This window comes from Clytia hemisphaerica, unplaced genomic scaffold (assembly GCF_902728285.1).
Source record: "Clytia hemisphaerica strain Z4C2 unplaced genomic scaffold, Clytia hemisphaerica genome assembly, whole genome shotgun sequence".
NCBI lineage: Eukaryota > Metazoa > Cnidaria > Hydrozoa > Leptothecata > Clytiidae > Clytia > Clytia hemisphaerica.
This window is the reverse complement of record NW_027104187.1, coordinates 33,952-59,457: the sequence shown is the minus strand read 5'-3', so window position 1 is coordinate 59,457 and position 25,506 is coordinate 33,952. Positions and strand designations below refer to the sequence as shown.

Below are 25,506 nucleotides of genomic sequence, written 5' to 3'. Positions count from 1 at the left end.
TTACATTTGATTACTCTCTTTTTTTAGAATTTAGAAATAATTTCTCAATAACAAAGTAATGAACAGTTTTAATGAAAAATGCTCAAAAAGAAAATGAATAAAGGAAGAAGAAGAAAAAGAAAAGTAAAGACCTGGGGAGACTTCATAATGGGATCAACTGAGTTTTGACAGTGATGATTTCTTTGATGGATTAATAACGTGATGGTTTAAAATGGACCCCAAAAGAGGAACTACTTTCATTGATATCAAGTAAGTACTTTTAATCTCCTTTTATTTTGACTATAGTTTGTTTTTTCATATTTTTCTTCATTTAAATATATGGTTTGATTTGTTATGGAGGGGTGATGTTATTTCACTGTGTTCCTGGAACTGATGGTAATATTTCCAAGGCCGTATTTCCAAGGCTACGACACACAGATTACGGCAATAAAGCATTTCTTTAAAGATATTTTTATCTTTACCGATTTTGAAGTTTGCCTTGTATTTCAATTATTCAGTCACAACTAACCATCAAGTTTATCCTAATGACTGAATCAAACTAGCTTAGCTGCCTATCCTACATAAAGCGAATAGATTCGAGAAATGTCAAAATAGGTAGATAATGGTCTTAGCTGGATGACGGCGCTTAGGTGGGTCACATCGCATTTCCATTCGACTGCAAAACTTCTCTAAATTTCATAGTGTCCTTCAGGGTCTCTTCCCCCCCATGCTTAGAATGAAAATTTTCCATCCCCCCCTCATTTTCCCCCCCTGGCTTCAAAAAAAATTCTTTCCCCCCTATACGTCCTTTTGACCTCAAAACCCATCCCCCCCTGAATCCAGGGGGGGAGGACACTATGTAATTTATTGACCATTCTCTGACACGGATTTTGATCACGTGATCATGTTATAGTTGGGCAAAGCATATCGAGTTTATAAGGATCGAGTAGCGTCCAATTTCTTTCTCTTTGAGCACGCCAATGTGATTACTTTGACATAATTCAACTCTTCTCCATAAACTCGAAATGATGCTCTTTGGTCGGTGTAAGTTTACTTCAAATCATCCGAGATTAGAATGCCACCAAACATTTGCTAGGTTCTGGAATTCATTTAATCATTTTACTGTTGTTTAGAGATTTCAAAATGTATTCAGAAATTTAATGCTTGGGTCAATTCTCCTAGTTTTCTTTCCCTTGAGTCGTGAAGGATCGAATGATTAGAATTAAGACCACTCACTACCTCAACAAACAGTACGTCTAAAAAAGTTTAACCCAGATGGTTTGTTTTCATGAAAAGTGTTTCAGCGATGGTTTGCACATAAAAACATCTCGTAACTTTAGATATTTTATCGAAGTTCGTAACCACTTTCGGAAATTCTTTTATTCATCATGGAGGAACAAATCAAAAGTCTGACTTTAAGGATATTTTCTTGGACCAATAATTGAACGATGAAAAGAAAAACTAGAAGCTTGATGGTTATTCTTTTCAGCAAAAGTCTCATTAAATTTTTTAGAGACATCTTTTTTTTTAATGTAGTACAAGGTGCCTCTTTTGAAGTCTCTCGCCTTAAAATTCCAAAAACAATTTTCTCAATCTGGTCAAAGCTCTTAGAAAATAAGAATAAAATGGAGATCACACTAATTCATAATTGGGACATTATGCAAGGAACTTTTTAGCATATTTTTAATGACGAAAGTCAACATTTAAGGACACTGTCATTTAAATGGTACAAAAAATAGCTGTTTTTGCACCATCTTTACACCCCTGACTAGTTTTGAAAATTAAAGACTCGTAAATGTCTACCAGGCCCTACACTGATACCTGTGGTTAAGTTAAAAGGTCCGTTTTCGGACCCATGCTGGTCCCGTAACTGTAAAAGGTGTACTTAAAGAGATATAAGCTTTTGAACTGCGGTCCTAAAAAGGACAATGAATTGTCCTAACTGAAAGGATAATGAGTTATCCAAGATCAATAAGTCTTGATAGGGTGCTCCGATCAAGTCGAAATTTGGTACACATGAAGAACCTTATCCTACAACAAGATTCCAATTATAATATCTTGTAAAAAGGTCCAAAAATGGACAATAAATTGTCCTAGATGTTGTAAAGTATGGGCAATTAATTGTCATCAAAATCAACTTTGAAACAAATATTCATTCAAGATCCTTACAGATCAGGCTCTAAATATATCAAACATAAGATGATTAAAAGGAAAATCGTTGAACGGCCCCTCTGATGGACAATCTGTTGTCCTAAAGGCAAATGTATTTAAATTAACCACTTTTTGTGCTCTAACGCTAGGGATTCAACCATTTTTATCTTTTCCAAAATAGTGCCAAAACTATTAGCTTATATAAGCTAAAATTTTGCACAAAACTGTATGAATGGTTTACATAGTGTCCAGATAATAAATTTTGGTTATTCGGACAATAAATTGTCCTTTTTGTAAAATATAACAGTTTAAGTATGGACAATAAATTGTCCTAAATATGGACCATTTAACCTATATCTGACTCTAAAACAGCTACAGCTGGTACTATTATACCCCAAATCATGATAAAAACATGAGGGATAAGTCAAAACGGACCATTAAATGGACAAAATGTTGTCTTGTAGATGCGGTAAAAATAGATAGACTATGGAGCTTTTAGATATCATTTGCAGGACAATTTTTTGTCTAACTTTGGACCCTTTTACATTCAAACTAATTTAGTATTTCTTAGTTTATATTCTTACAGTATAAATTAGGAGAGTTGTTCCACTCTTTTTTATTATAACTCTACCTTTTTCTAAAGATAAAAGAAAAAACTCCTCTTTTTAAGAGCTAAAAGACAACAATTTGTCCAAAAATGGACCTTTTATCTGCCCATTTTACTTTTCACATTACAGGTTTTATGTTTAACCATAGTGTTTTTGTGTTAAAGATCACTTGATATTTTCAGTTTTGACCACTTTCATAATTTAGATACTAAAACTAATGTAAAATTAAGGACAACTTTATTGTCCTATTTTGGGACCCAAGAACGTAAAAAGTGGGCCTTTTTACTATTAGGAGTTAAAACAACCATTCAGCTTTAGTTTAAACTAGGTTTGGTATAGACTAAGCTTAAATGGCCCTTTTTAGGACAATCTTTTTGTCTGGACAACAAATTAGCCATATTTGGGCCATTTAACCCCCTGGAGGGATTTTAACCATCTTTTACCCTTTCTAATGTTAATATAGAGGTTTTCTGAGATTTTCCCTAATTTTTGATGTAATTTGGGCAAGTTATTACAAAAACCTTATTTTAAGCCATTTTTGGCATGGTGCATGATTTGTACCATTTAAATGACAGTGTCCTTAAGAGAACTCGCACTTAAAAAAACAGCGAATGATTTTAATATACATTTGTACGAAAACCTCACTGCGATAAGCTCTCCAAGCAAACCTAGCATATTCACAGTAGTGCAAAGAAATTTGACAACAAATCGCTATCTTGCGGAGGGAGTTTACTATGAGGATTATATCGACAAGATAGAAGGATTAAGTACCAGTTTTCTAGTTTTCTTTCTCTTGTTTCTCCAGTTTGTGAAAAGGTTTATACAGTAGGATTTTTGAATGAATTTCATACAGTTTTGGATTTGACTTTGTTTGGATTGGTTAGAAGAATTGATATTATGCTTATTTTTGCTTTCTTTGTCTGATTTGCAGACCTATATACATCCTTTAATCACTTTGTATAAACACATCCTATAAGAGGATATCCCTTTTTTAACGTGTTTTTGGACTTTTTCAAAAGTGAATTTAGACTTGAAAAGCTTATAACTTGAAACCACTGTACCAATTTTAAAAAGCTATATGCCAAATTTTAAGTTTGCCTTTCCTCTTGAAAGTTTAAAAAATAATATAGTATTGTATTTTGGACACAGTTAACCTATATACTTTTTCTGGGTCACTCGGTAGTACTAATTAATATTATGTAAATTTGTGCAAAAAGTTTCATCAGCTTCAGCTAGTCTCCTCGTATACTGTACTTTTTTAAGGGAGAAATTTCAACCTGAAGAGAAAAAAGTGAAAATTCCAATGGGGGAGGAGTAAAAACTTGTTTTGATACAAATCCACGCAACAAGTGTGCAACATTAATCTAAGTTATTTTTCAAATCCGTATTCGAAAATTTACAAGATTTGATTTGGTTATTTGGTCGCCTAATAGTTGGTTTCCTTCTGAGTAACGAGACCTCAGATTGTGATGGCTCTGCTAGATATGTATTGCTGTACTATGATAAAAATTTTGCGATGAATTTCATGAAAAGGTATTTGACCTTATTGATGTTGTTTTTTAGTCAAGAAACTTCTAGACTCTATTTTTAACTGTATTTTTCTGAACCTCCAATCTCCGCAGTCTTATTGTTGAAAATTATATATAATGAAAAATATTAAAAATAGATAAAATCTGGAAACAAAAGTTATGATAGAGTCTGGAAAACCAATTTTCTGATTTTTGTTTGAGACTTTATTAAAGCTGTCTTAGAATAGATAAAAGATAAAGCTAAGCTGGAGAAAAATTTATTTGATTTTTGTTGTTCAAGCTGGTCGCTCCTTCCTCGCTAGAGGGGGGTATTAACTTCTATAATTTTGGAAATGTTGATTGATGATATTGGGCTTTTCTAGAAATAGTCCGTGCCCCCCTTTTGAGGATATCGGATATCCAGGGGGGTTGAATATATACAAGGGAGTGGATATCCAGGGGGTAAAGCGTCTTTTCAAGTAAAAAATACGATGTCAAGGGGTAAGCATCTTTATAAGAGAGGATATCCAGGGGGTCGATACTTCGAAAAATCAATATCCTCAACAGTGGGGGTAAAATTTCTTTCTGGAAAAGCCCATTGGATAACGGAATAAATTTTGACTATACAAATCAAAATCTTATTTGGAATTCTTTTGTCCTTTGTGTTTTTCGTGACAATATTCAGTCAACCCTCGCTAATTTGAACTCTAACATAAAGTCTGTCAATTGCAGAGAGATTCGAATCACAGGGAAATTATTTGAGAGGATTCCCTCGCTTGTGTGAACTCGAAAAGTCTGATTTGTTCAAATTACAGAGAGATTTGAATCACAGGGTAGTTATTTACGAAGATTCCCCCCCGCAGGAAAATGAGAATTAGTTCAAATTATGGAAAGATTCGAATAATAAAAGTTTGATTTATTAGCGAGATTCTACTGTAGAAATCAATGAAGTCTGCGTTGCAGAATATTAAAAAGATAGGTAATTCTTCTTTATTTAGTTTTCTGGACAACTTAAGTCCGTGCCATTTTGATACATTGCTCTTGAAGGAAAAAAAAAATAATCAAATGTAATAATTTGGATCTTCAGAAAAAATACGAAACGTTAATTTTTCATACTGACAGTTTTTCAAGCCGTCTCTGGCCGTCTAGGTCGGCAATCTTTAGTAAAAAACGTTTTTCTAAAAATGGTTTCAAAATTTTTGAAAAATGAATCTAGGAAAATTGAGGATAAGAAAAATTTCTACTCCACAAATAACTTCTAATTTTAATACGAAACTTCCGAAAAACTATTGTAAATTTTGAAAATTACAACAATTGAATAAAAAGTTGAAATTTTTTAAACTGGTTCAGAAAAGTTTTCATGTCGCGGAAAAGGAAAAAGACCTAAAAAACAGCAAAAATTACTTGGTGTGTTTTATTGTTGTTCCATCGGAAAATGTAATCAATAAAACTTTTTGATAAAGTCTGTAAGAAATTCCTTTTTTTTTTTTTCAGGTACTTCAAGAATTGGATATTTTTTAGTTCTATAAAGGCCGGTATCCACTTGCGCGCGCTAGATCGCACTTTTTCGAGGAAAGAGCTTCCACGCTATTGATCAAAAGAAAAATGAAGCAAATCCATTGGCGCGATCTAACGTAACGGTTGAAAAAAGTTGAAATGTGTTCAGCTTTTTTTTCGAGCGCGTGCTACATTTTTATGACGTAATCTTTTTTCCAAGCAAAAAGGATTGAAAACAAAAAGTGCGATCGCAGCGTGCGCAAGTGGAGACCGGTTTAATGATATGTTTTCTTACTTAACTCTTTCAACGTTTAAATGAAAGAAGGTGTCAGGAGCGCCAGGTCTCCCCTGGCAACCATTGCCATCATCAAAATAATAAAGATTTGATTCATCGCCAGGTTTCCCTGATTTTATCGGTTAAAATTGTAAATTCTTTCAATGTCATCTGCACTATTGGAGATAACATCTGTGGTTTTATCTTCAAAATCTTATAAAACCAGTAATTTAATTAGAATTCTTTGGAGGATTGGAGAGTATTTTTACCTGATAATGAAAATGTCTAGACAATGGGATTACATTAGCTAAAGGCTTGATGAATATTACATTTAGTTTGATTTTTTGTCTAAGGTACTAGAGATAACTTTAGGTAATGAAACTTTGAAATAGTTCTATGTGAGCCTGTTTGGCCCTCTGAACCCATTTCTAAGAAGTGGGTGCCACTTGATAGAAAAGGTTTTCAAAATTTTTGAGCTTTTCTTTCCCAGTACATAAAATGTGATTGAAACCAGTTTGGGTTACTTAAATAAATTACTACATGATAATAGATGCTAGACAGAACTCCATTTTTTCAAATGTGAGATGTATTTTGTAACATACTTTTAAAAATTACAAACACCAGAGCCAGCGACTGGTGGGGTATAGATGACATCTCCACCAGAACCTGGCAGATTTCAGTTTACAACAGTTTTGTGTTTTGTAAGTTTGTTGCCATACACCCCTGTCAACACCCTAAGCGTGAAAAGACTGGGTTAGAGCTTACCAGGGAGGAAAGACATAAACATTATGTATCTATGAGAACATCAATCCAAACAACTTTACTCGAAGTCCCTAATAAAAGGGAGGGTCCGAAGAAAAGGAGGAGGCCGAAATTTTTTCAAAATCTAAAAAAAAGGGGGGGGCGTTTCCGAAATTGTACTTTTTAAAACCCCATAATAAGGCTAAGGCTATTTAGAGCCGTTCAATTTGTGATGGCTGAAAACATTTTCAAAAATAAATATACGGGTCGCGTTCTAATAAGAGCGAGGGGGGGGAGCTCTGAAATCTTGCGAAAATTAATGAGCGGGGGCGGACGTTTATTCGGGGCGTTAGATTAAGCGACAAATTCTTCCTGGTAAACTCTGTCGAGGCTTGATACATGTATTCACTCTGTGGTCACCGCCAATCGCTAATATCAACACTTGTCTCCGATGCTATCCTTTCTCTATGTTGAATATACCTCTGTCTATACACCAGGTAGCCAACCACGAAGATTGTAATCGCCCATATCATACCAAGGCTACCAAAAACTATAGTATATACATTATTTTTGCATTCGCTCTCTGCCGTTTCCGCTTTTCTACCACTTTCACCTACTATGATGCTTGGTTGGTTTAGAATCACAGACGAATCCATTGCTGGAGATGGATTGATATTCATAGTGTTCAAGGTGCAAGTGGTTGGATTCTCACTTTCTTGGCAGTAAGAGTTGTTGACACACGTGACATTCCCAATCTTGTGAATAATTCCATTTTTAACACAATCGAAAGTAACTAATGTGTTATTGATTGCTCTTTGAGATTCACAACAGCATAGTCTGTCGGTAATCCGGTTGAAATAGACGGTACTGTCTGATGTCAAACTGTCAAAAGCTCCTGGTAGAAACTTCATAATATCCTGATCCTCGAGATTAAGGTATCTAATGCTAACACCAGCCAGTGTATATTTAGTGATTTGTTTCAAGTTGTTACCTCTTATAAATAGATATTCAAAATATGTTATGTTTGCAAAGGCGTTGTCATCTATACACAAACTTGCACCGTTTTGAAGAAACTGGTCGCCTAGGTTCAGTTTATCCAACATCGGTAAACCAGCGAATGTCTTGTTAGTTATACGTCTAAGTTGATTTGTGCCTAAATTCAAATCATTGAGTTTTGGGTATTTCGAAAAAGCGCCATCTTCAATGTAGTTTATCCAGTTGCTGCTAAGATCTAAAATCTCAAGGTTCGGTAAATCAGGTAAATCGTCTTTTGTTATTGTTCGAATGATATTGCCAGCCAGATTCAATTGTGTAATATTTTCATTGAAGTCTTTAGGGATGAATTCGATCCGCCGAATATCGCATAACGCCATTTTACCAAAACAACCATAACAAACGACAGGGCATTGTGATTTTGATTTGTTCATCAACAGGAGCACGAATGAAAGTTGGACCAACAAAATACTTGAATTGGACATGTCTCCTTGGTTGATTTAGAAGGTCCTGGAATTGAATAAAATTTAAATCTTAAAACGGTAGTCCAATTCGCACTAGAGGGGCTAATGATAGAGAGAGTCTCTTTATCTATATTCCTGAAATATTACCTTTTTCTTCGTTGATTTAGAATTTCCTCATATCCATCCCTAGCCGGTGACCTCGAACGGCTTAAACGTTTTCATTTAGATTTATTCACAGTTTTTGAAGCAAAGGGAGTTCAATTAGCTCGGTCAGTAAAAAGTTGGATTACTGCAATAACGTTTCTAGAGGGGTCAAGACCCCCTCCTTAGGTAAGAGGACCCCCCCCCCTTAAGTGCTAACCCCCCTTCAGTGGTGATAGAATTTATCAAAATACATGATTTCAACCCATCACAAATCTTACCTTTAGATTGTTAAAATTCTACTTCTTTGAAACCTTCGTCTTCTTTTTCCTTTTCTTTTTCTGAGTTCTTCCTTTCAAGTGGTTTCTCATCAGCTATGGTTACATCCACAATTATGTGATCCAAAATCCAAAAACTCAAACAAAAAAGAATCATGACTCGAAAACCCGACTTCCAGTGCAGATTGATCAAATTACGCTCAGAATTATTTTCTCCCCTCGAATAACTGAAATGAAGACATTGTAACGTCAAACCGACACTGGAATAAATAGACGTCAAAAAGATTTCATTTTTCAGCAGGTGACCACACCCCTTTTTGAGATTTTCAATCAGAGTTCTGCATAATTGTATCGTTCATAATGCACTCAGAATATCTGTCTTCTTGTAAAGAATTTAACTTCTTTCTTGATCAGTTAATGCTCAGACCTAATAAACAGAACCCTTGCTACCCAAACTACCAATGGTAGTTTGTGTCTGAGTTGACAAAAGCTAGTATGGACAGTCATTTGGTCTTATCACCTTTTTGTGGGTTCTGGACTTATGATTACACCTTTAAGCTCAAGGGGTTTTTAAAAATTTGGGGATTTGCTGTTTGCTGTAGAAAAGTGCTACCAAGGGGTATTTCGGGTCCCATATCTTCTGAAGGCCTTTTTGTTTGCCTTGAAACTTGACAGCCTTCTTTACCTAAGGTTGAACTACCACTGGTGGAAAAATGAACGTTGTAGATAGCATTAGTAGAAAAAAGCTCAATTTTTTTAATCGCAAATTTAACCGCTAAAAATAGCGAATGTTTCAACCAAAAATTCGTTCAAATATGACGCTTTTGGTTCTCTTAAACAAGAAAAACATTTCCATAATTGTATTTGACTATCAGAAGTTACAGACATTTGCATTGGTTTCCAATTAAGGCAATTGAAAAAGATTCAAAAATATCATTTCAAAATTAGACTTAGGACTGCTTGTTTTAAAAATGCTTTTAATTTGACTTTCATTTTTAAATCAAATTAAACTTTCTGATCTTTTTTAGAAGTTGATTTTTTGAGATTTGATCCCACTCCATTTTGTCTTTTCAACGAGCACAAAATTGCTACTTAATTCAAATTCTATCAAAAGTTATTTAGGTTTGAAAAAACAATGCCAGCTACTTTGAAATAGACTTTATATCTGGATACACTTTAAACATACACACACAGGAAATTTTCTACTTGTAATCGTGTTCTGACACACGAATGTTTTTTTGGGACACCATGTAGTGTATAAGGTTTAAATTAGGGAGGGTAAGAGCATTGCAAAGTAACGAAGAGACGGAAATATTACGAAATATTATGTCGACATTATTAGGAATTTTCTTTACATTAAACTACTGTTTAAAATAAAATAGATATAAAGTTGTCAAGCAACGCTGTAAGATTAATATACTATTCTAAACTATTTTACCAAATATATGAATAATTTACACAAATATGGTGCCCCTTTTCAATGGCAATATTGTTATGTCATTTAAAAAACACTCAGCAGGTCATTCAAGTAAACCAACTTCCCTGATATTAATTTTCAAGTCACTATTATTTGGAAGTTTGATGGAAAACCAAAGAAAAGTTGATCGTTTCTGCAGTTTTTTCTTCTTAATTTTAATTTCGTTTTATCTTAATTTCTTCTCTTTCAGTGTAATATCGCGTGGATATCACTTATTTAGCATTGACGATTTTAAACGAAATCGCCGAGGATGAGCGCAAATCAGAAGAAAGTCTTGTTTTCGGCCATATTGTTGTTCATGTACGTAAACATCACTAACAGTGTCGGTGAAAACACCCATTGGAACACCACAAAGCCTCAAGCAGCTCCCTTGGTCGAATTCTTTTACTGGAACGTAGACCCTTTCTTTCATGTCACGCGAAACTTCAGCAAAACTCACGGAATCTTACATGAAAGCTTCAAGAAAGCTGCCATCTATTGTAATAAAGCCATCACAGGATTCGAATTGGACCTAAATTGCGACCCTCATTCTATGACGGGGTCGACTCCTAAGCGCCACTTCGTCCGGTACCAGAAGACAGCAATCGGACATCAGCCTTTTCATGCAATTCTTTTCGATTCCAATCGCACCAACCTGTTACATTATCAACGACCTAAATATCATCCGGAATGCTCGAAACCCGTACTGCAAATGTGGGCTACCATATATACGGACAAGTCAAAAGAATGGTTTAGTAACCATCTGAAAGATCTAACTATGTATCAACTTATGGTGTCGAAGAAAGTGGCCGTTATCATGCCAAGAGACAAGATCGACATCACATACAAAGTGTTGAAAGGAATCAAAAGTTGTACGGAACCTTTACTCCTCTCCATTATATTCTCTCTCATCTTCGGAATTTTTTTATGGTTTTGCGAACATCGTTATAACGAAGATATTGACCGAGATTTCTTCAAAGGTGCTCCCGACTCAATGTGGTGCAGTTTTGTTTCCATGACAACAGTTGGCTATGGTGACATCTATCCTTGTACCATCATTGGGCGTGTTTCGATGATAATTTGGGTCACTGTGGGTCTTGTTATGATTGCTGTAATGTGCGGGACTGTTTTTGATACCCTTGGTAATGCGCCGGAGATATACGGGAAACGAATCGCTGTTATCCCTAACACGGCGGTGGAAAAGTTTGCAAAGTCAAACTTAAACGGTGTTATTGTACCTGGTCCAACTTACCGTGATTTGTATTCGAAAGTTCAAGAAGGAATTGCTGACGCAGCTCTTGTCAGTAGTGACGTTTACGTTGCGTATCAACGTGAATTCCGTAGCCACGACAAACATGACGTTAAATTACACGTCGTTCAAGAATTTGAGGTTGACCAGCCCGTATTTGTAGCAACGGATTTACGTAACAAAACGGAGAGTATGGACAAATTGTACAAATGTCTTGTGAAAGAGAACGAAAATTTAATTTTCCACATTCCATCGGTTCAACAACCACTACAAGTCCGTATCGATTCAATCGATTTCTCGAACTTTGATCGAGTTTATTTGTACCTTTTCATTGCGATTTTGGTTTGTTTTCTCTTATGTGCTTCTCTACATATCAAAAATGTGAAAATGAACGTGAAGAATTCGATCAATAACAACAAACCGATCCCTCTGAAAGAAGTGTTGGAAAGAAATTGGAAATTAGATAAAAATTAATTCATGGAATTTACTGCAGAACTTTCTTTGCATATAATTTAATGAATAAGAAAATGAAGACTTTTGCGAAGAGGAGTACTTCAATTTTCAGCGAAGAAATTTGAGCGATAATTACTCTTGACAGAATAAATTACCAAACAACTTGGAAAAGGCAGCCTTTTGTTAGAAGTGTCAAGGAACCCAAAATAAAAATCACTTAAAAATGTTCTAATCATGGCCAGAGCCCTTTAATTTCATTTCCAAATAAGCAAGTCTACTAACTCCGATTTCAAACTAGCAATTGGCTTTTTCGAGTGAGATTTTGTTGGTTAAGTACGTTTTGTTTTATGCGGGTAAATTCATTTTTTTGTCATACTTATAACTTTGTAGAGTATAATTATATTCAAAGCAATATCTGAAACCAATAAATGGAAAAGAAAAATGGATATTTGAATTTTCTGATACTTTCAAGGCACCAGCCCAAATTTTCACTTTCGTGATTTGTGAAATTCCCGCTAACTTTTCCCAGTACATTAAACTCTATCGAAAGTTAACTTTTTGTTCCTCTTTTTTTTCAGTACATTCAAATAAAGACAATATAATAAAAGAATTGGACAAGATGACGTCATTGTTCTTCGGCACCGTCATACTTGTCATCACCGTGTTACAGATGCACGAAATCAAAGCTGGAGGAAATAATCACTCACAAGGGGAATCGAAAGATAATGGACATCATAAAAAAGTCATTACGCATCTAATGACCATGTATTATTGGGATGCACCACCCTTGATTCACGGCGGAAATGCGAGTGATCCGGATAACATTCACGGAATCATCCCGGACATTATGGAGGAAATTGAAGGACGTTGTATTTTGTCTTCGGCGTATGATCATGTCCGGCTTGTGACCTATATCAAGGTCTCGTCCGAGGAAACACTTTTTAACATAATGATGAATCGTGGAAAGAATGAGTCGTTCGAGGATACCATTTGGGGTCCCGTGTTGACACGCAAGATGGCGGACGATCGTGTCGTGTCTTTCTTAGCGGAGAACGAAATTGTTCCACAAATGTTGTTGAATACTGATGGTGTAGCGGTTGTGGTTCGAGAGCATGAGCTTTTGCTGTTGACTAAAATAGGAAGGTCGCTCTATGAGATGAGATTCATGTATCTATTGTTTCTTCTCACGTGTGTTTTAGCTGGCCTCGTATTTTGGCTTATTGACACATCCTGGCAACCACAGATTGGGTTCTTTGAAGGTATAGCTTTGAGCATTTGGTGGGCATTCATAACCATGACAACCGTAGGTTATGGTGACGTCACACCACAAACAAAGCTTGGACGGTTATTTGCTACAGGTTGGATGTATTACGCTCTGATTGTTTACGCTACCATAACAGGACTGGTATCTACTTTCGTTTTCGATGATTTTTTGTTCGACATCTCGAACAAGAATATTGCTGTTCTTGGAAATTCTTACGAAGCTTGGTTCGGAGAGAAAACCTTTGATACGAACAACATCCCTTACGGGACATACGGGGAGATTTTATACGCCGTTAAAAGTGATCAAAATATTTTTGCAGGTCTCATTCTATCTGAAATGGCTGCTTGGAGACAAAAAGAGCTTCACAAATTAGGACTTCGTATCGTAGCAACGTACCCTACAACCGTTACTGCTTTCCTGATGGAAAAAGAGGAAACTTTGAACAAGCACCATCCGGCTGTAAATGGTAGCAACCACCATAATGACGTCATGCGAGCCAAATGCAAAGAACACGCTTATGAATACATATACAAATTAAGCGTCAAAGGGAATTATAAAAGAACTTTACAGAAGACTGTTCTCATGATTCACGATTGGAAAGGCCTTTTCACTGCAGGCTTCAATCATTACTACATCAGTGTATGTGTGCTGTTAGCCACAATCCTCTTTGCTGTTCTTTATAATTTCATGTGCTCGCTAGAGAGAAAGAAAACCAAACCAAACAAAAGCGATGAGAATGGCAACGTCCAGGAGATAATTATATGACGAAAGTCAATTTTCTTTTTGATTTATGGAGGTAGATACGAGAAAACTTTTTCGAGTTGAGTGCACACTTGAGTGAATGAATTTTAATACTCGTTCACTGAGATAAGCAAGATGGTGTACTCCATCGATCTCGAACTAATGAACTAATGAATGACTAATATGAACAATAGGTAAAATAACAATAGAACAAAGAGATAAAAGCCTGAAGTTGTAGGCCATAAACTGGGATCCAAAGTGAAGGATTCTCAAAAATCTAAGATAAAATAGCATTTATTCTAAAATTTCATTATTTAATTCTAATTCGATAAATTTTATAAGCTATGTACAATTAATTAATTTTAATTTTATCATGAATTTAAAGGTGCAAGGATATTTTGTATTTTTGAAGATATTTAATAATATTTAAAATCACTTTTGGGAAATTCTCCTAGTATTAAATCAAAGAAGTTATCACAGTGAAGCTTCTATAACTCGAATGTCTCCTTAACTCGAATAAATTTTATGGTTTCTTCAGTTAAGAATTCCTTATAAATCATATTCCATAACTCGAAATTTCCTTAGCTCGATGAAATTTATGTTCCCCGTGCTTTTTCGAGTTATAAAGACTCCGCTGTATAAAGATAATGGTCTTATGCCGTTTCAATTCAAGTAAAGAAACTTATTTTAAGAATATTAGCATTAGTCGAGTCTGAGCAATTTACCGCCTGAGCGTAGTGGCTTTTGATTTACAGACTTAAAAATGAAGATAAAAATAACCTACATAGTAATTTAATAGCCTGCTGAATGTCCTGAAATTTTGCGCCAATCAGATTTCGCATAAATGCCGCCTTCTTGCTTTTCCACATACACAGCTTGCACAGCAGCATAATTATAAGGGTCAACGACCTCGTATGATTGGTTACATTTTTGTAAGAATGATTTGAGATTCGTTTCCAGGCTCTTTCCTTCGACGTAAGTCAGTGGTGGTTGTAAGAAATTGTAAACCCGTGGTCGTGTGATAGCTCGCCCCAGATCGTCTTCGAACCACACCTTGTTCATAATGACCTGTGAAATGAGTTAGTTAGATGAAAGTTTAAAGATTTGATTTCTATATAAAAAAACCTCTTGTCGATCTCGTACTAAGAGCTTCCACTGATGACCTGATGGACGTGATACAATCGTAAGCGCTGTCAGAATTTGAAAAAACTGAACTTTGGGACTGGGATCAAGTTTGATTCCATTTATTATCTTAAACCACCCATGGCAAGAAAAAAGCCACGATGTAAATAATGTTAGAATGTTATTATCCAACAGCCTGATTGCACATAAAGCCCCATAATTTTTGCTATTTCAGAATGTATATAGATTTATAAACCTCATATAGATCTCCTTCTTACCTGTGCAACTGCAGGAATAATTCTCTTTCCGCCAACACCGCCCACCACCATTTTCACATTGCCCGAATTATCCGTCAAAATCAAAGGAGACATTGATGAAGCTGGGCGTTTCCCACTTCTGACGCCATTCCAAGGGGCGGCGGGCATTGTTTGATTTTCTTGAGGGATGGTGAAGTCGTTCATTTCGTTGTTGTAAATTATCCCGGTGATACTTGATCGGTTGGTGCTTCCAAACCTACCAAATGTTAATAAGAATTATGATAACACCCCGAGGGGGGAGGGGCACCTAGCCAAAATTTGATACGGGACGTTCCGCTGGTCAGGGTCACTTTTTTAGACTTTAAAGATATCTGACAGGGTCCCAAATGTACTACTTTTCAAGATGTGTATCTGACAGGGTCGACTTTTGGTTATTTTGGTCACTTTTCAGAGTGAAAATAAGAAAATTTTCAATTCTTCGTTCTGACAGGGTCCACTTTTCAAACTGAAGCGGCACGTCCACGTCCATTAACAACTTTTTTAATAACCTTTTTTCAAGCAAAGATTTTCATTTTAGCTACTGATGGAAACTTGTTTGAGTAGCTACTGCGATGTGAGAAATGTTCCTTCATATCAACAGAAACCAGGGTCTTAGTATTTTAACATCGTCTTGATAATGATAAACAATTGATTCAAATTTCTTAACGTTGTCTTTTTTTTCCATTTAAAGTTTGCGAATATTATGGTAATATAATGGAAAATCTATAGAGTGAAATAGCACAAGGGCAAGGAACACTCACCACTCATTGATTGTGGTTGAGACAGCCACTGCGTCACCGTTTTCCGCAATCACGCTGACATGTGTTGTGCCACTCTCATTTGGAAGCATGAAGTATTCATCACCGTAATAATTGTCAAGGTCCAGTGTCGACGTATCGTTGATTAAGCGTCGAAATTTGGAGCCGAGTTCCTCGCTCGTCATGTTAGTCATTAACTGTTGAAAGAAAATGAAAACCAGTGGAAAAGTGAAAAACAACAGATTTTATTTTCCAAAGAAAGTCGGTTGAAAACTTTATGAAAAATGCTTGCGGTGGAAAAGTTTTAGTGGGGGCAAAAAACATCCTATTCCTCCATTTAAGTCGTTATCGGTGAGATTTGAAACTCCACTAGATAACTGAGAGAGGGATAACTCTACTAGATTACTGAGACAGAAGTGAAGTACAGATTTCATGACAAAAGTTATTTGTTTTTTAACTTACCGCTTTTTCATAGCCTGGATTGAACTTGGGATCACCTTCTCTGGCTTTCTCTCCGAACGCAAATTTCATTGCTTCAATTATTCGATGGTACGTCAACGGCTGTTTGTGTGGATTCTCCATATCATCACGTTTAAAATTATACCCTTTTAGAATGTTTATAATTGCCATAACAACCGGACCACCGCTTGGCGCACCAAGAGAGTGAATATTCAGATTATCAATCGTGCTTTGAATCACATCCGTTTGACGGACCTCAAATCTTTCTAAGTCGTCGAAAGAGATGACACCACCCGCTTCCCGGACATCGTGAACAACCCGGGCAGCTAAATCACCGGAATAGAAGTCCATAGGGTCATCCCTAATGATGGCGAGGGTGTTAGCAAGTTCCTTGTCAATGACGTTTGTTCCGAGCTTGATGCGGTCTCCTAATTTGTCGAGGTACAAGTTGCTATCATTCGAAATTGGAAAACAATATATTTAAGAACTAAGAATATCTTTCATAAACAACAAAATAGAAACATTATGAGTGAATTCTTGCTATAAACCTGCAGCCTTTCACTCGAAAAATCAAGATGAAGTTTTTTCTTTATTTAATAATGAGTGTAACTGTGAGTTTAACTGCGAAAGGAAAAGTTTTTTCACCTAAGTCCAGGGTCGACTTGAATATGTTTGTCCATCAATTCTATGATATCTATCAATGCTTGACTAGCCGGTATACCATTGGCAGCAAGATCTACCGAAGGCTGCACAAGATCTTTCCATGGTAGTTTTCCGTATTTCTTCCAGGCTGTGTAAAGCCCTTTGACTTCTCCTGGCACTCCTATTGACATACCACCTGAAAGCGAATTGTAAAAACAAAATGTAACTTTATTCATTGGTTGAAGCCTCTTTTTTCACATTGTTGGTGTTGTATAAGACCAGAGAATTACTCCTGTGAAAATGGTAATTGCAGTCCATCAGTAAAACCGCATGGGGCCCGGCGAGCCATTTGGAGTTTCAATAATTAAAAAAAAAAAGATGTCGCTAAAATTGTCCACTTTTTAAACCCTCAAAACACCCTAAAACGTTATTTAATTGGGTAGATTTATGATTTTATTAGATTTTATTAATTTGGCTTGTTCAAAGACTTTAATATTGTTCTAATGTACATACGCATGGCGTCAGAAAAGTGGAGGGAGTCATGAATCAAGAGATTGTAAATATTAACAACAAACTTCATCACTGTAGTAAAATCAACTCACCATATCTTGAAGCATTATAATCTTTATCATAAAAATTGCTTTTAATTCTCCCAGGTGCTGCTTCACGAAAATCCAACGCTTCGAATGTTTTGTTTTCTCGGTTGTAAATCAACATATAACCACCTACAAATAAAATAACAATAAATGGTCGAACGAACGAACGAACGAACGAACGAACGAACGAACGAACGAACGAACGAACGAACGAACGAACGAACGAACGAACGAACGAACGAACGAACGAACGAACGAACGAACGAACGAACGAACGAACGAACGAAGCATTTCAAACTCTTAACGAAACCTTTTTTTTGGGTTTTACGATTATGAGTTTATCATCCTGTCAGTAAAACCAATAGAAAGCTCTTTCTCTAAAGGTTTGGGAATGGATTGGCTAAGACTAAACAGGGATGTCAACTTTGGAACGAAGTATTCATAAAAGTATTTTATATATAAAAAAAATTAATTGGATCTCTTTTTCTCCAGACATAAGAAATATATTAAGATATTATTTTTACCTCCCCCAATACCGGACGAATAGCGGTTTGCCACTCCGATACAAAAGCATACGGTAATAGCTGCATCCACTGCTGAGCCGTTTTGTTTCAAAATATCCGAACCTGAAAAGATGATAACAATTCTGAATTGAGATCAGATCAAAGATGATCATAATCATAGGTGTTTTTCTTTGGAAAGCGAATTATCGTGATAGTAATAGTAGCTTAAAAACATTTACGACGGCTTAGATGATGTTCTATTAATTAAATCCTGACTGACTGAGAACGTAGGTCCTTTTTCGTGTTCTCGACTTTGCGAGTTGAAACTGTGGGACATCTACAAGTTGTCGTTAAAAACTGTCGATGGTGTATCAGTACGCGTTTTTTATAAGAACAAACTATGTAAGAACACATAAAGACTAAGAACAAGTAAAGGACGTTTAAAGGCTTCGAGGGCTCTAAAACAAGCACTTTCTTAGACTCGATGTAAAATCAATTTTTATTAAAGATTTACCGATCCTTGAACAGTTTCCCGAATCTGACGCAATGGAGGCTTTCTGATACATTTCTGCTGAGTCAGCAGTTTTCCTTTGGTCACCATGGAAATGTCGAGCATGATTGTGTTGTGAATCGGTCACGTGAAAAACGTTGATGGTGAGAATAATAGCGGTTGTTAGAGCTAGAAGCATACTCAATGCTGTTGTCGCAAGTACAATGTATTTCTTTTGGATACATCTGTAAAGTGGATCAGGTCCGGTTATCGTGGTCGCTGGTTGGATTCTTTAACAGTGAACAGAACTGTTAAAGAATCCGCCCCTAGCGTATTTTACTGACCAAAAACTGTTTAAGAATCCGCCCCCCTTCAGTTAAAGAATCCACCCCTACTGTTTAAGAATCCACCCCTCTTCAGTTTAACAATCCACCCCTTTTCAGTTTAACAATCCACCCCTTTTCAGTTTAACAATCCACCCCTTTTCAGTTTAACAATCCGTTCCTCTTTAGTTTAACAATCTCCCCCCCTTATTAATCTGATAGCAGCTCATTTGATTCATCAAAAAATTTTACCGTGCGGATAGTCTAGTAGCTACATGACAGGACAAAGACTTTCCTTCAATCAGATTATTTTGCTTACTTTAAAGCAGTCGCCCGTCTGTTAACCCAAGAAGTGCCAATGTCGGATATATCCTACACGGCTTTTGGAGATGAGGATAAAACCATCCTGACAATTATTTTTCTACTTGAAATCTTTGTTTTTTGCCTAAGTTGATGGCAATGAAATGTATGAATTACTCTTTCTTGCCCTGTCACCACATTAAATTCGTGAGCATGTCACATTTGGCTAGAGTTTTGCGGGTAATTTAACAAAAATTATTGTTGGATAATGGTCGGCGTTTCAACCTAACCAAAGCCTCTTTATAAGGTCACAAAGACCGACAAAGACAAACAAATTTCTCTAAGGGTCTCGTCGTTTTAAAAATAGACCAAAGTGTTGTCTCTTTAAGCGTTGAAGTTTTGGCGAAATTATTCGAAATCATTCGATGTTTCTTTTTTTTTTAAACCTATTCATAGGTCGCTTTATCGGCAAATTTTATTTCAGTGAAAATGAGTCTGTAACGTGTAAGGTTTAAATTCATAAATTCACGCGCTAAAATGTCTGCTTTTATGGTCACACAAACACTTTGTTTCACATTCACGCACACGTTCAATTCAATTGACGCACAAAAAAAATCCATTTAACGCATTCACGACAGCAAAAAAGGCCATTTACGCAGACCTCAAAGCTCCCATTCCGAAAGGGTTGAAAAGTAGCCCACTATTCCGAGATAGGATCTAATCCGTTCTTTGGAAGGCTTACTTCAGAAGCTGAAAAGTTTTAATGGTTTGTGCAGCAGGCATTCATGTAATCTTTTCAACAATTTACGGACGGATTTTTTAAAACTTTCACGCTAAATCGGGGAAATCGGGAAAAATTCTTCAATTCACGATATTTATCGAACGAAAGTCCTCCAATGCACCACGTGGAAAGATAAATTCAAAATTGTATGTAAACATAAAAATGTATCCACACAACGTATAACGTATCCGTATCATTCACGCAATCCTCCAAATTACGGAGAGATCTGATAAAAAGATCCCTCGATTTAGATATCAATTGCCACATCCTTTTAGGGCAGAGCGTGGTGTGCGCAGAATTTTCATGATCTGTTATGATATTAGGTTATCACGGAATTAATTAATGAGAATGAACAAAACCTTAAAAATCCAATCCCAGTAATTTGAAGGTAAATATAGCCAAATACGGGCCTTTATGTTGGCAAAAGAAAATTTCTTAGTCTTCGTTTTGGAAAATCACCAAAGTTTGAAAAGAAAATGCGAAAGGTCACAAAAAGTTTTCAGTTTTGCGGAATTTAATAATGCGAATTTGTGCCCATTACTTCCGCATTGAGTTATTTCACATCGATGTATTCTCGCATTGATTTATTTCATTGAGGTAAGCATATCCAGCCTGAGATTTGGATTTGAATTTGGGTCTGACTTTTTTAAAGCTAACATCTACCGCTTATCCCGCTCTGCCTAAAACAAACTGCCTTCGAAGGCCTAACAGAAAAAGTTATTAGCAACGAGCTACACGCTTTTTTTTATAAGAATACACTTTATAAGAATGTCCATGATGAAAATGGCCAAAAAAGTAAGAATATGGTAAGAATATCACCATCGTGGAATTTAGCAACTGAACCTAAGAATGGCATTTTTAATGCATTTTAACCTGTAGATTGCCAATTTCGATCTTAACCTAAGAATACCGCATGATTATTTTTGGATGATTTTCGCCAAAAAAATATCCATGATGGAATGAAAAAAACACCATTCTTATAAAAAAAAGCGTCTATTAACCAACCTCTTATTAATTTCTAGTTTAGGGGATATCAGTGTTTAAAGTGCGACAATTTAAGAGTTGATGACTCTAGTCTTCATTACAATAGTGGAGGGGGGGGGTACTTGTTGATCGGTACATCGGTATGAGGCATTTATTGATCGGTATTTCGGGATTAAAGGAAAAAGTCGATCGGTACTCGGTATTCAAACCACCGCTCGGTATCGATAATTGACACCTGTATTTCGGTATTTTCTGACTATCATCGGTATTTTTGGATCTTAAAGCAACCTTATTTCAAATTTACTGCCTTACATAAGAAACACACTTAACCCTTTCACTGTGACTCAATGTTATGGTCAAAATTGTTCATTGTCATAGTAATAATGAGCGATCGAGTTAAACCTCTGAGCACCAATGTCGGCTCCAATGTCGGCTATAGCCAACATGGGGTATGCCAGTCCCATTTTCGACTTGAAATCATCATTTTTAGTTGATAGAAATGAAATGCACTTTCAGGATCAACACGAAAAAAATGCAAATTTGTTCTTTTTGGGGAGATTTTGGCCTTTGAAGTAAAAAAATGCCAAAATTTCCCAAAAACTCACTTTTTTGAGAATTTGACCATTTTTTGGCCATATTTGGACGACGAGTGAACGAAACTCCAAAGAATTTGCCTCAGATATTCTAGATTCTGTCCTCTAGCGAATAGAATTGAAACAGGAGTGATCTGAAGCCGCACCACCAAGAAATTTACCGTCAGGTAAGTCAGGGTCACGCAGCAGCCCTGACTTTTTTAGAATGAATAAACGCCGCCCACCCCGCCCTGCCTAAAATAGGCGGCACCGAATGCGCCTTAAAAGAATAAAAAGACTCTCAGCTATCTAACGAGCTATAAATCAACCTCTTCTTGTTCAGGAGATAGTCGTTTAAAGTTTGAGCTACCAAAAAAACAACCAAAAAAGGGCTCTGGCAATCAACGGGTTAAGAACATTGATATATGCTTATGAATAGTGTTTCTTATAAATTATAGTTCAAAAATTGGGTTTAGTCATTATCAAATATTTCACAATTCCACATAAGTAAAATGTCAAGCATATCAAACTAATCTGAATCGAAAAACTGTTTTTTTTTACTAATTTGCTTATGAAAAAGATCAAATTAGGGTTACTTTCTTATGAAAACACTGCAAGTGACATAATGATCCAAGCCGAAACTCAGAGACTTTCTTGAAATTCAGTTTCATGACCAAAAACCATTTGTCCAATCAAAACAGTAAATGATTTGATTTAGTTTAGAACGTTAGTTTATGCTCATAAATAGTGATTCTTATGGACAAAAGTTCCAGTTCTAAGCCTTGAAATTTTTTCAAAATAAAATAATAAAATCTACTTTAGCCATCTTTTACATATGATGCTGGCCTACTCAAATACAAAACTTTAGAAAATAAATCGTTTTTGTGGGAACTGCTCCAAAAGCCATCTTATTTTGTTTAAAATTTAGCTGAACCAAGTCCTTAGTTTTTGCGAGGTATGGCAATTTGAAATTTAGTTCCAAAATTGGCCCCCAATGGCCCGTGCGTCCGGAAAGGGTTAAGAAAAGGAAACTGGTATCTGATCTTGTAAACTTAAGTTTCCCCTATGTGTCTTCTAGTAGCAACTTAGATGGCTTTGTTCAAAGTATCATCTATTACCCGGGTTATTGGTTACGAAAACGTTTGTGTTCAAAAAAAGTCAGTCATTTTTGATAATACAATTTTGAGAGAAAAGCGTGGATGGTGGGTGGGGGGGGGGGTAGGCTCTTAAACAGGGGTGAAGGGGTGAATTGTTAAACTGAAAAGGAGCGGATTCTTTAACTGAAGAAGGGCGGATTCTTAAACAGTAGAGACGGATTGTTAAACTGAAGAGGGGCGGATTGTTAAACAGTAGGGGTGGATTCTTTAGCGAGTTTATGTATTCGAGATAAATCGAGCAGGACGGTATAAAGCAAAGCTGACATGAGGCCGAAATCACCGTCCACTTTTTGCTCGACGACGGTAAAAACACCAAGATACCGTCGTCTGTTTAGGTGAGCAAAGGCGATATAGAGCTGTACATCAACTGTCGACTTTGTTTTGTATCGATTTCACTTGCCGTCGCCGTCGATATCCTCCGATACATAAACTCGGTTTTAACTGAAGAGGGGCAGATTGTTAAACTGAAGAGGGGCAGATTCTTAAAATGAAGAAGGGCGGATTGTTGAACTGAAAAGGGGTGGATTGTTAAACTGAAGAGGGGTGGATTCTTAAACTGAAAAGGGGCGGATTGTTAAACTTAAGGGGGGCGGATTCTTAAACTGAAAAGGGGCGGATTCTTAAACAGTAGGGGTGGATTTTTAAACTGAAGAGGGGTAGATTCTTTAACTGAAGGGGGGGGGGCGGATTCTTAAACAGTTTTTGGTCAGTAAAATACGCTGGGGGCGGATTCTTTAACAGTTCTGTTCACTGTTAAAGAATCCAACCAGCGACCACGATAACCGGACCTGATCCTGTAAAGTAAAAGAAAGAACAAACTATATAAGATGGCCAAACACTAGCGGATTTAAGACAATAGAGCAAGTACGTCGGAAACATGCGAAGGAGTGCAACGCTCGTTAAGAGACGATGAATTTACAATTAAAAATCTCTTCCCCTGATAAGTTCGACACAGGGTCTAAAACCGTCTATGCCAAAATATCAAGTACAAGTTAAGAACATTCTAATGCTTCGCGGACTCCAAAAAAACTAACAAAATGATAAAATCAAGAACATTTTTAGGTTTAAAACTGGAAAAGTTAAGAAAATTCGAAGGCCTAAAAAGTTTTTGATATTCTTATAAAAAAACGTGTATACTGTATGACGAAAATAATGACACTAAATCCTATCCTTCACAGACACCCCTTCATCAAACCTTTCCATGAACCAACTAAAAGAGAGAATCTAACCTTTGAAAGAATGGTTTTTCAATTTCATCTTCTTTCGTGCGATCGAAACATCCAGTTGGTTGTTCATCACTCGAAGTGCTGGAGTCTGGAAACGAGGCTCCTTCTGTATCTTCACTTGGGTCCAGCTTTCTTTTATTATATCTATCATAAATTTTCTCTATGCTTTGATCGAAATAACCATCCGAAAAAGTCCGTTCTTTTTTATCAACGCTCTCTATTGTCTCTTTCGTTTTGCCTTCCTCATCCACAGAAATCCCACCATCTTCGCCTTGTGAGGCTACCATTTTGTTTTCCTGTAAAAAGTCACTTATTTCTGCTTCGTCTCGTGTATTGTTTGTAATATCCGGAACGTCATTGGATGTCCTTGAGCCACCATCTGTTACATTTCGGCCACCGTATAAAAAGTCATTAATCGAAGAGTCTTTTGTTTTGTTCACATCCCCCAAAGGGAGGTCTTCGTCTGACCAGTGGTAAGGTTCAAGGGAAGTGTCGCCTTTACGCCCTTCACGGTCTATTCCACCTTGGGGCGTACATTGATTCCCATTCATGAGATTGCTACTGTCGGAGGGAGGTGGGCTAATTGATATTGGTCCGTGTGACGTTAAAGCGAAAATTCGTTCTTTGCTTCTCTCGCCAGCCATTACCTCTCACTGTATTTTGCAGTTCTAAAGAAAGCTGGCGTATATTTTTATCATACTGAAAAGAAAATTTAAATGACGACAATTTTAAATAATTTATAAAAAAGAGAAAAGAAGAGAAGGCATCACAAAACAAAATCATGACCCAAAATTGGAAGGACCTGCGCGGGACATGTTCGAGCCATTTAAAAAAAAGCATTAATGGATGATATTTTGGCCGATTTTTCCAGTGGGTCTATGAGAAAGGGGTGTACATGATCATTTACAGTTTGATAAATGACCCACCTGAATGTTTATTTAGAGATTCAACAGCAAAGGTTATTTGGCCAAATCATGGTCTTTCTAAGTTAAGAGGATCTACATTTTTATTACACTGAAAAAAGAAGGTTTAAATTACGACAATTTTAAAGAATTTACAAACACAGAGTCAAACCAATACAGTCATACAGAACCATGTGGATGAGAAATTTTGACTATAAATTTGCTAAAAAAATGGAAAACCATATAAAAAGATCTCTTTTGGATGAAATATTATCCAATTAAAATATCAAATAATTATAAAAAGTATCCAATTAATTAGCCACAATATTAATTATCAATGATAAAATTACAAAGTTTTACTTTCAAAATTGCAATTAGCTCATTTTGTGAATGATGTATGCACGGCCATGCACGCAAATGGAGTTTTGAAAGTTTTGTTTTTCTTGTTTCGTATAAACAGAACAAAAAGAATAGGAAACAATATTTTTGAAGGAAAAATAGCATATAGCAGTTCTCTTATTCGAAGGGTTCTAAGATATATGAACAAAATCGATTGCTCAAATTTGTAATTTTTTAAAATTTGTGAGTAGTCTGGGTA

The 25,506-nt window shown here is 36.2% G+C and overlaps 4 protein-coding genes across 4 annotated transcripts; 2 read left to right on the top strand and 2 right to left on the bottom strand.

Moving 5' to 3' along the window:
- Positions 1-25: 25 nt before the first annotated feature.
- LOC136814908 (uncharacterized) lies at positions 26-12,238 on the top strand. Its single transcript, XM_067071331.1, has 2 exons — positions 26-249; positions 10,302-12,238. Exon 2 carries the CDS (start codon positions 10,362-10,364, stop codon positions 11,811-11,813), a length of 1,452 nt encoding a protein of 483 aa, XP_066927432.1. The 5' UTR covers positions 26-249; positions 10,302-10,361; the 3' UTR covers positions 11,814-12,238.
- Positions 7,175-8,236, bottom strand: LOC136814903 (leucine-rich repeat-containing protein 70-like). Its single transcript, XM_067071323.1, has one exon. It carries the CDS (start codon positions 8,234-8,236, stop codon positions 7,175-7,177), a length of 1,062 nt encoding a protein of 353 aa, XP_066927424.1.
- A 132-nt stretch (positions 12,239-12,370) lies between the features above and the next one.
- Positions 12,371-13,897, top strand: LOC136814909 (uncharacterized). The gene has a single exon (XM_067071332.1). The coding sequence runs from the start codon at positions 12,412-12,414 to the stop codon at positions 13,819-13,821; it is 1,410 nt and encodes a 469-aa protein (XP_066927433.1). The 5' UTR covers positions 12,371-12,411; the 3' UTR covers positions 13,822-13,897.
- A 169-nt stretch (positions 13,898-14,066) lies between these two features.
- LOC136814907 (glutathione hydrolase 1 proenzyme-like) lies at positions 14,067-24,707 on the bottom strand. Its single transcript, XM_067071330.1, has 9 exons — positions 24,010-24,707; positions 18,688-18,908; positions 18,195-18,296; positions 17,677-17,799; positions 17,078-17,270; positions 16,436-16,883; positions 15,977-16,170; positions 15,198-15,432; positions 14,067-14,865 (listed from the first exon to the last, which is right to left on the bottom strand). The coding sequence occupies exons 1-9, from the start codon at positions 24,648-24,650 to the stop codon at positions 14,590-14,592; spliced, it is 2,433 nt and encodes an 810-aa protein (XP_066927431.1). The 5' UTR covers positions 24,651-24,707; the 3' UTR covers positions 14,067-14,589.
- Between the last annotated feature and the right edge of the window lie 799 nt (positions 24,708-25,506).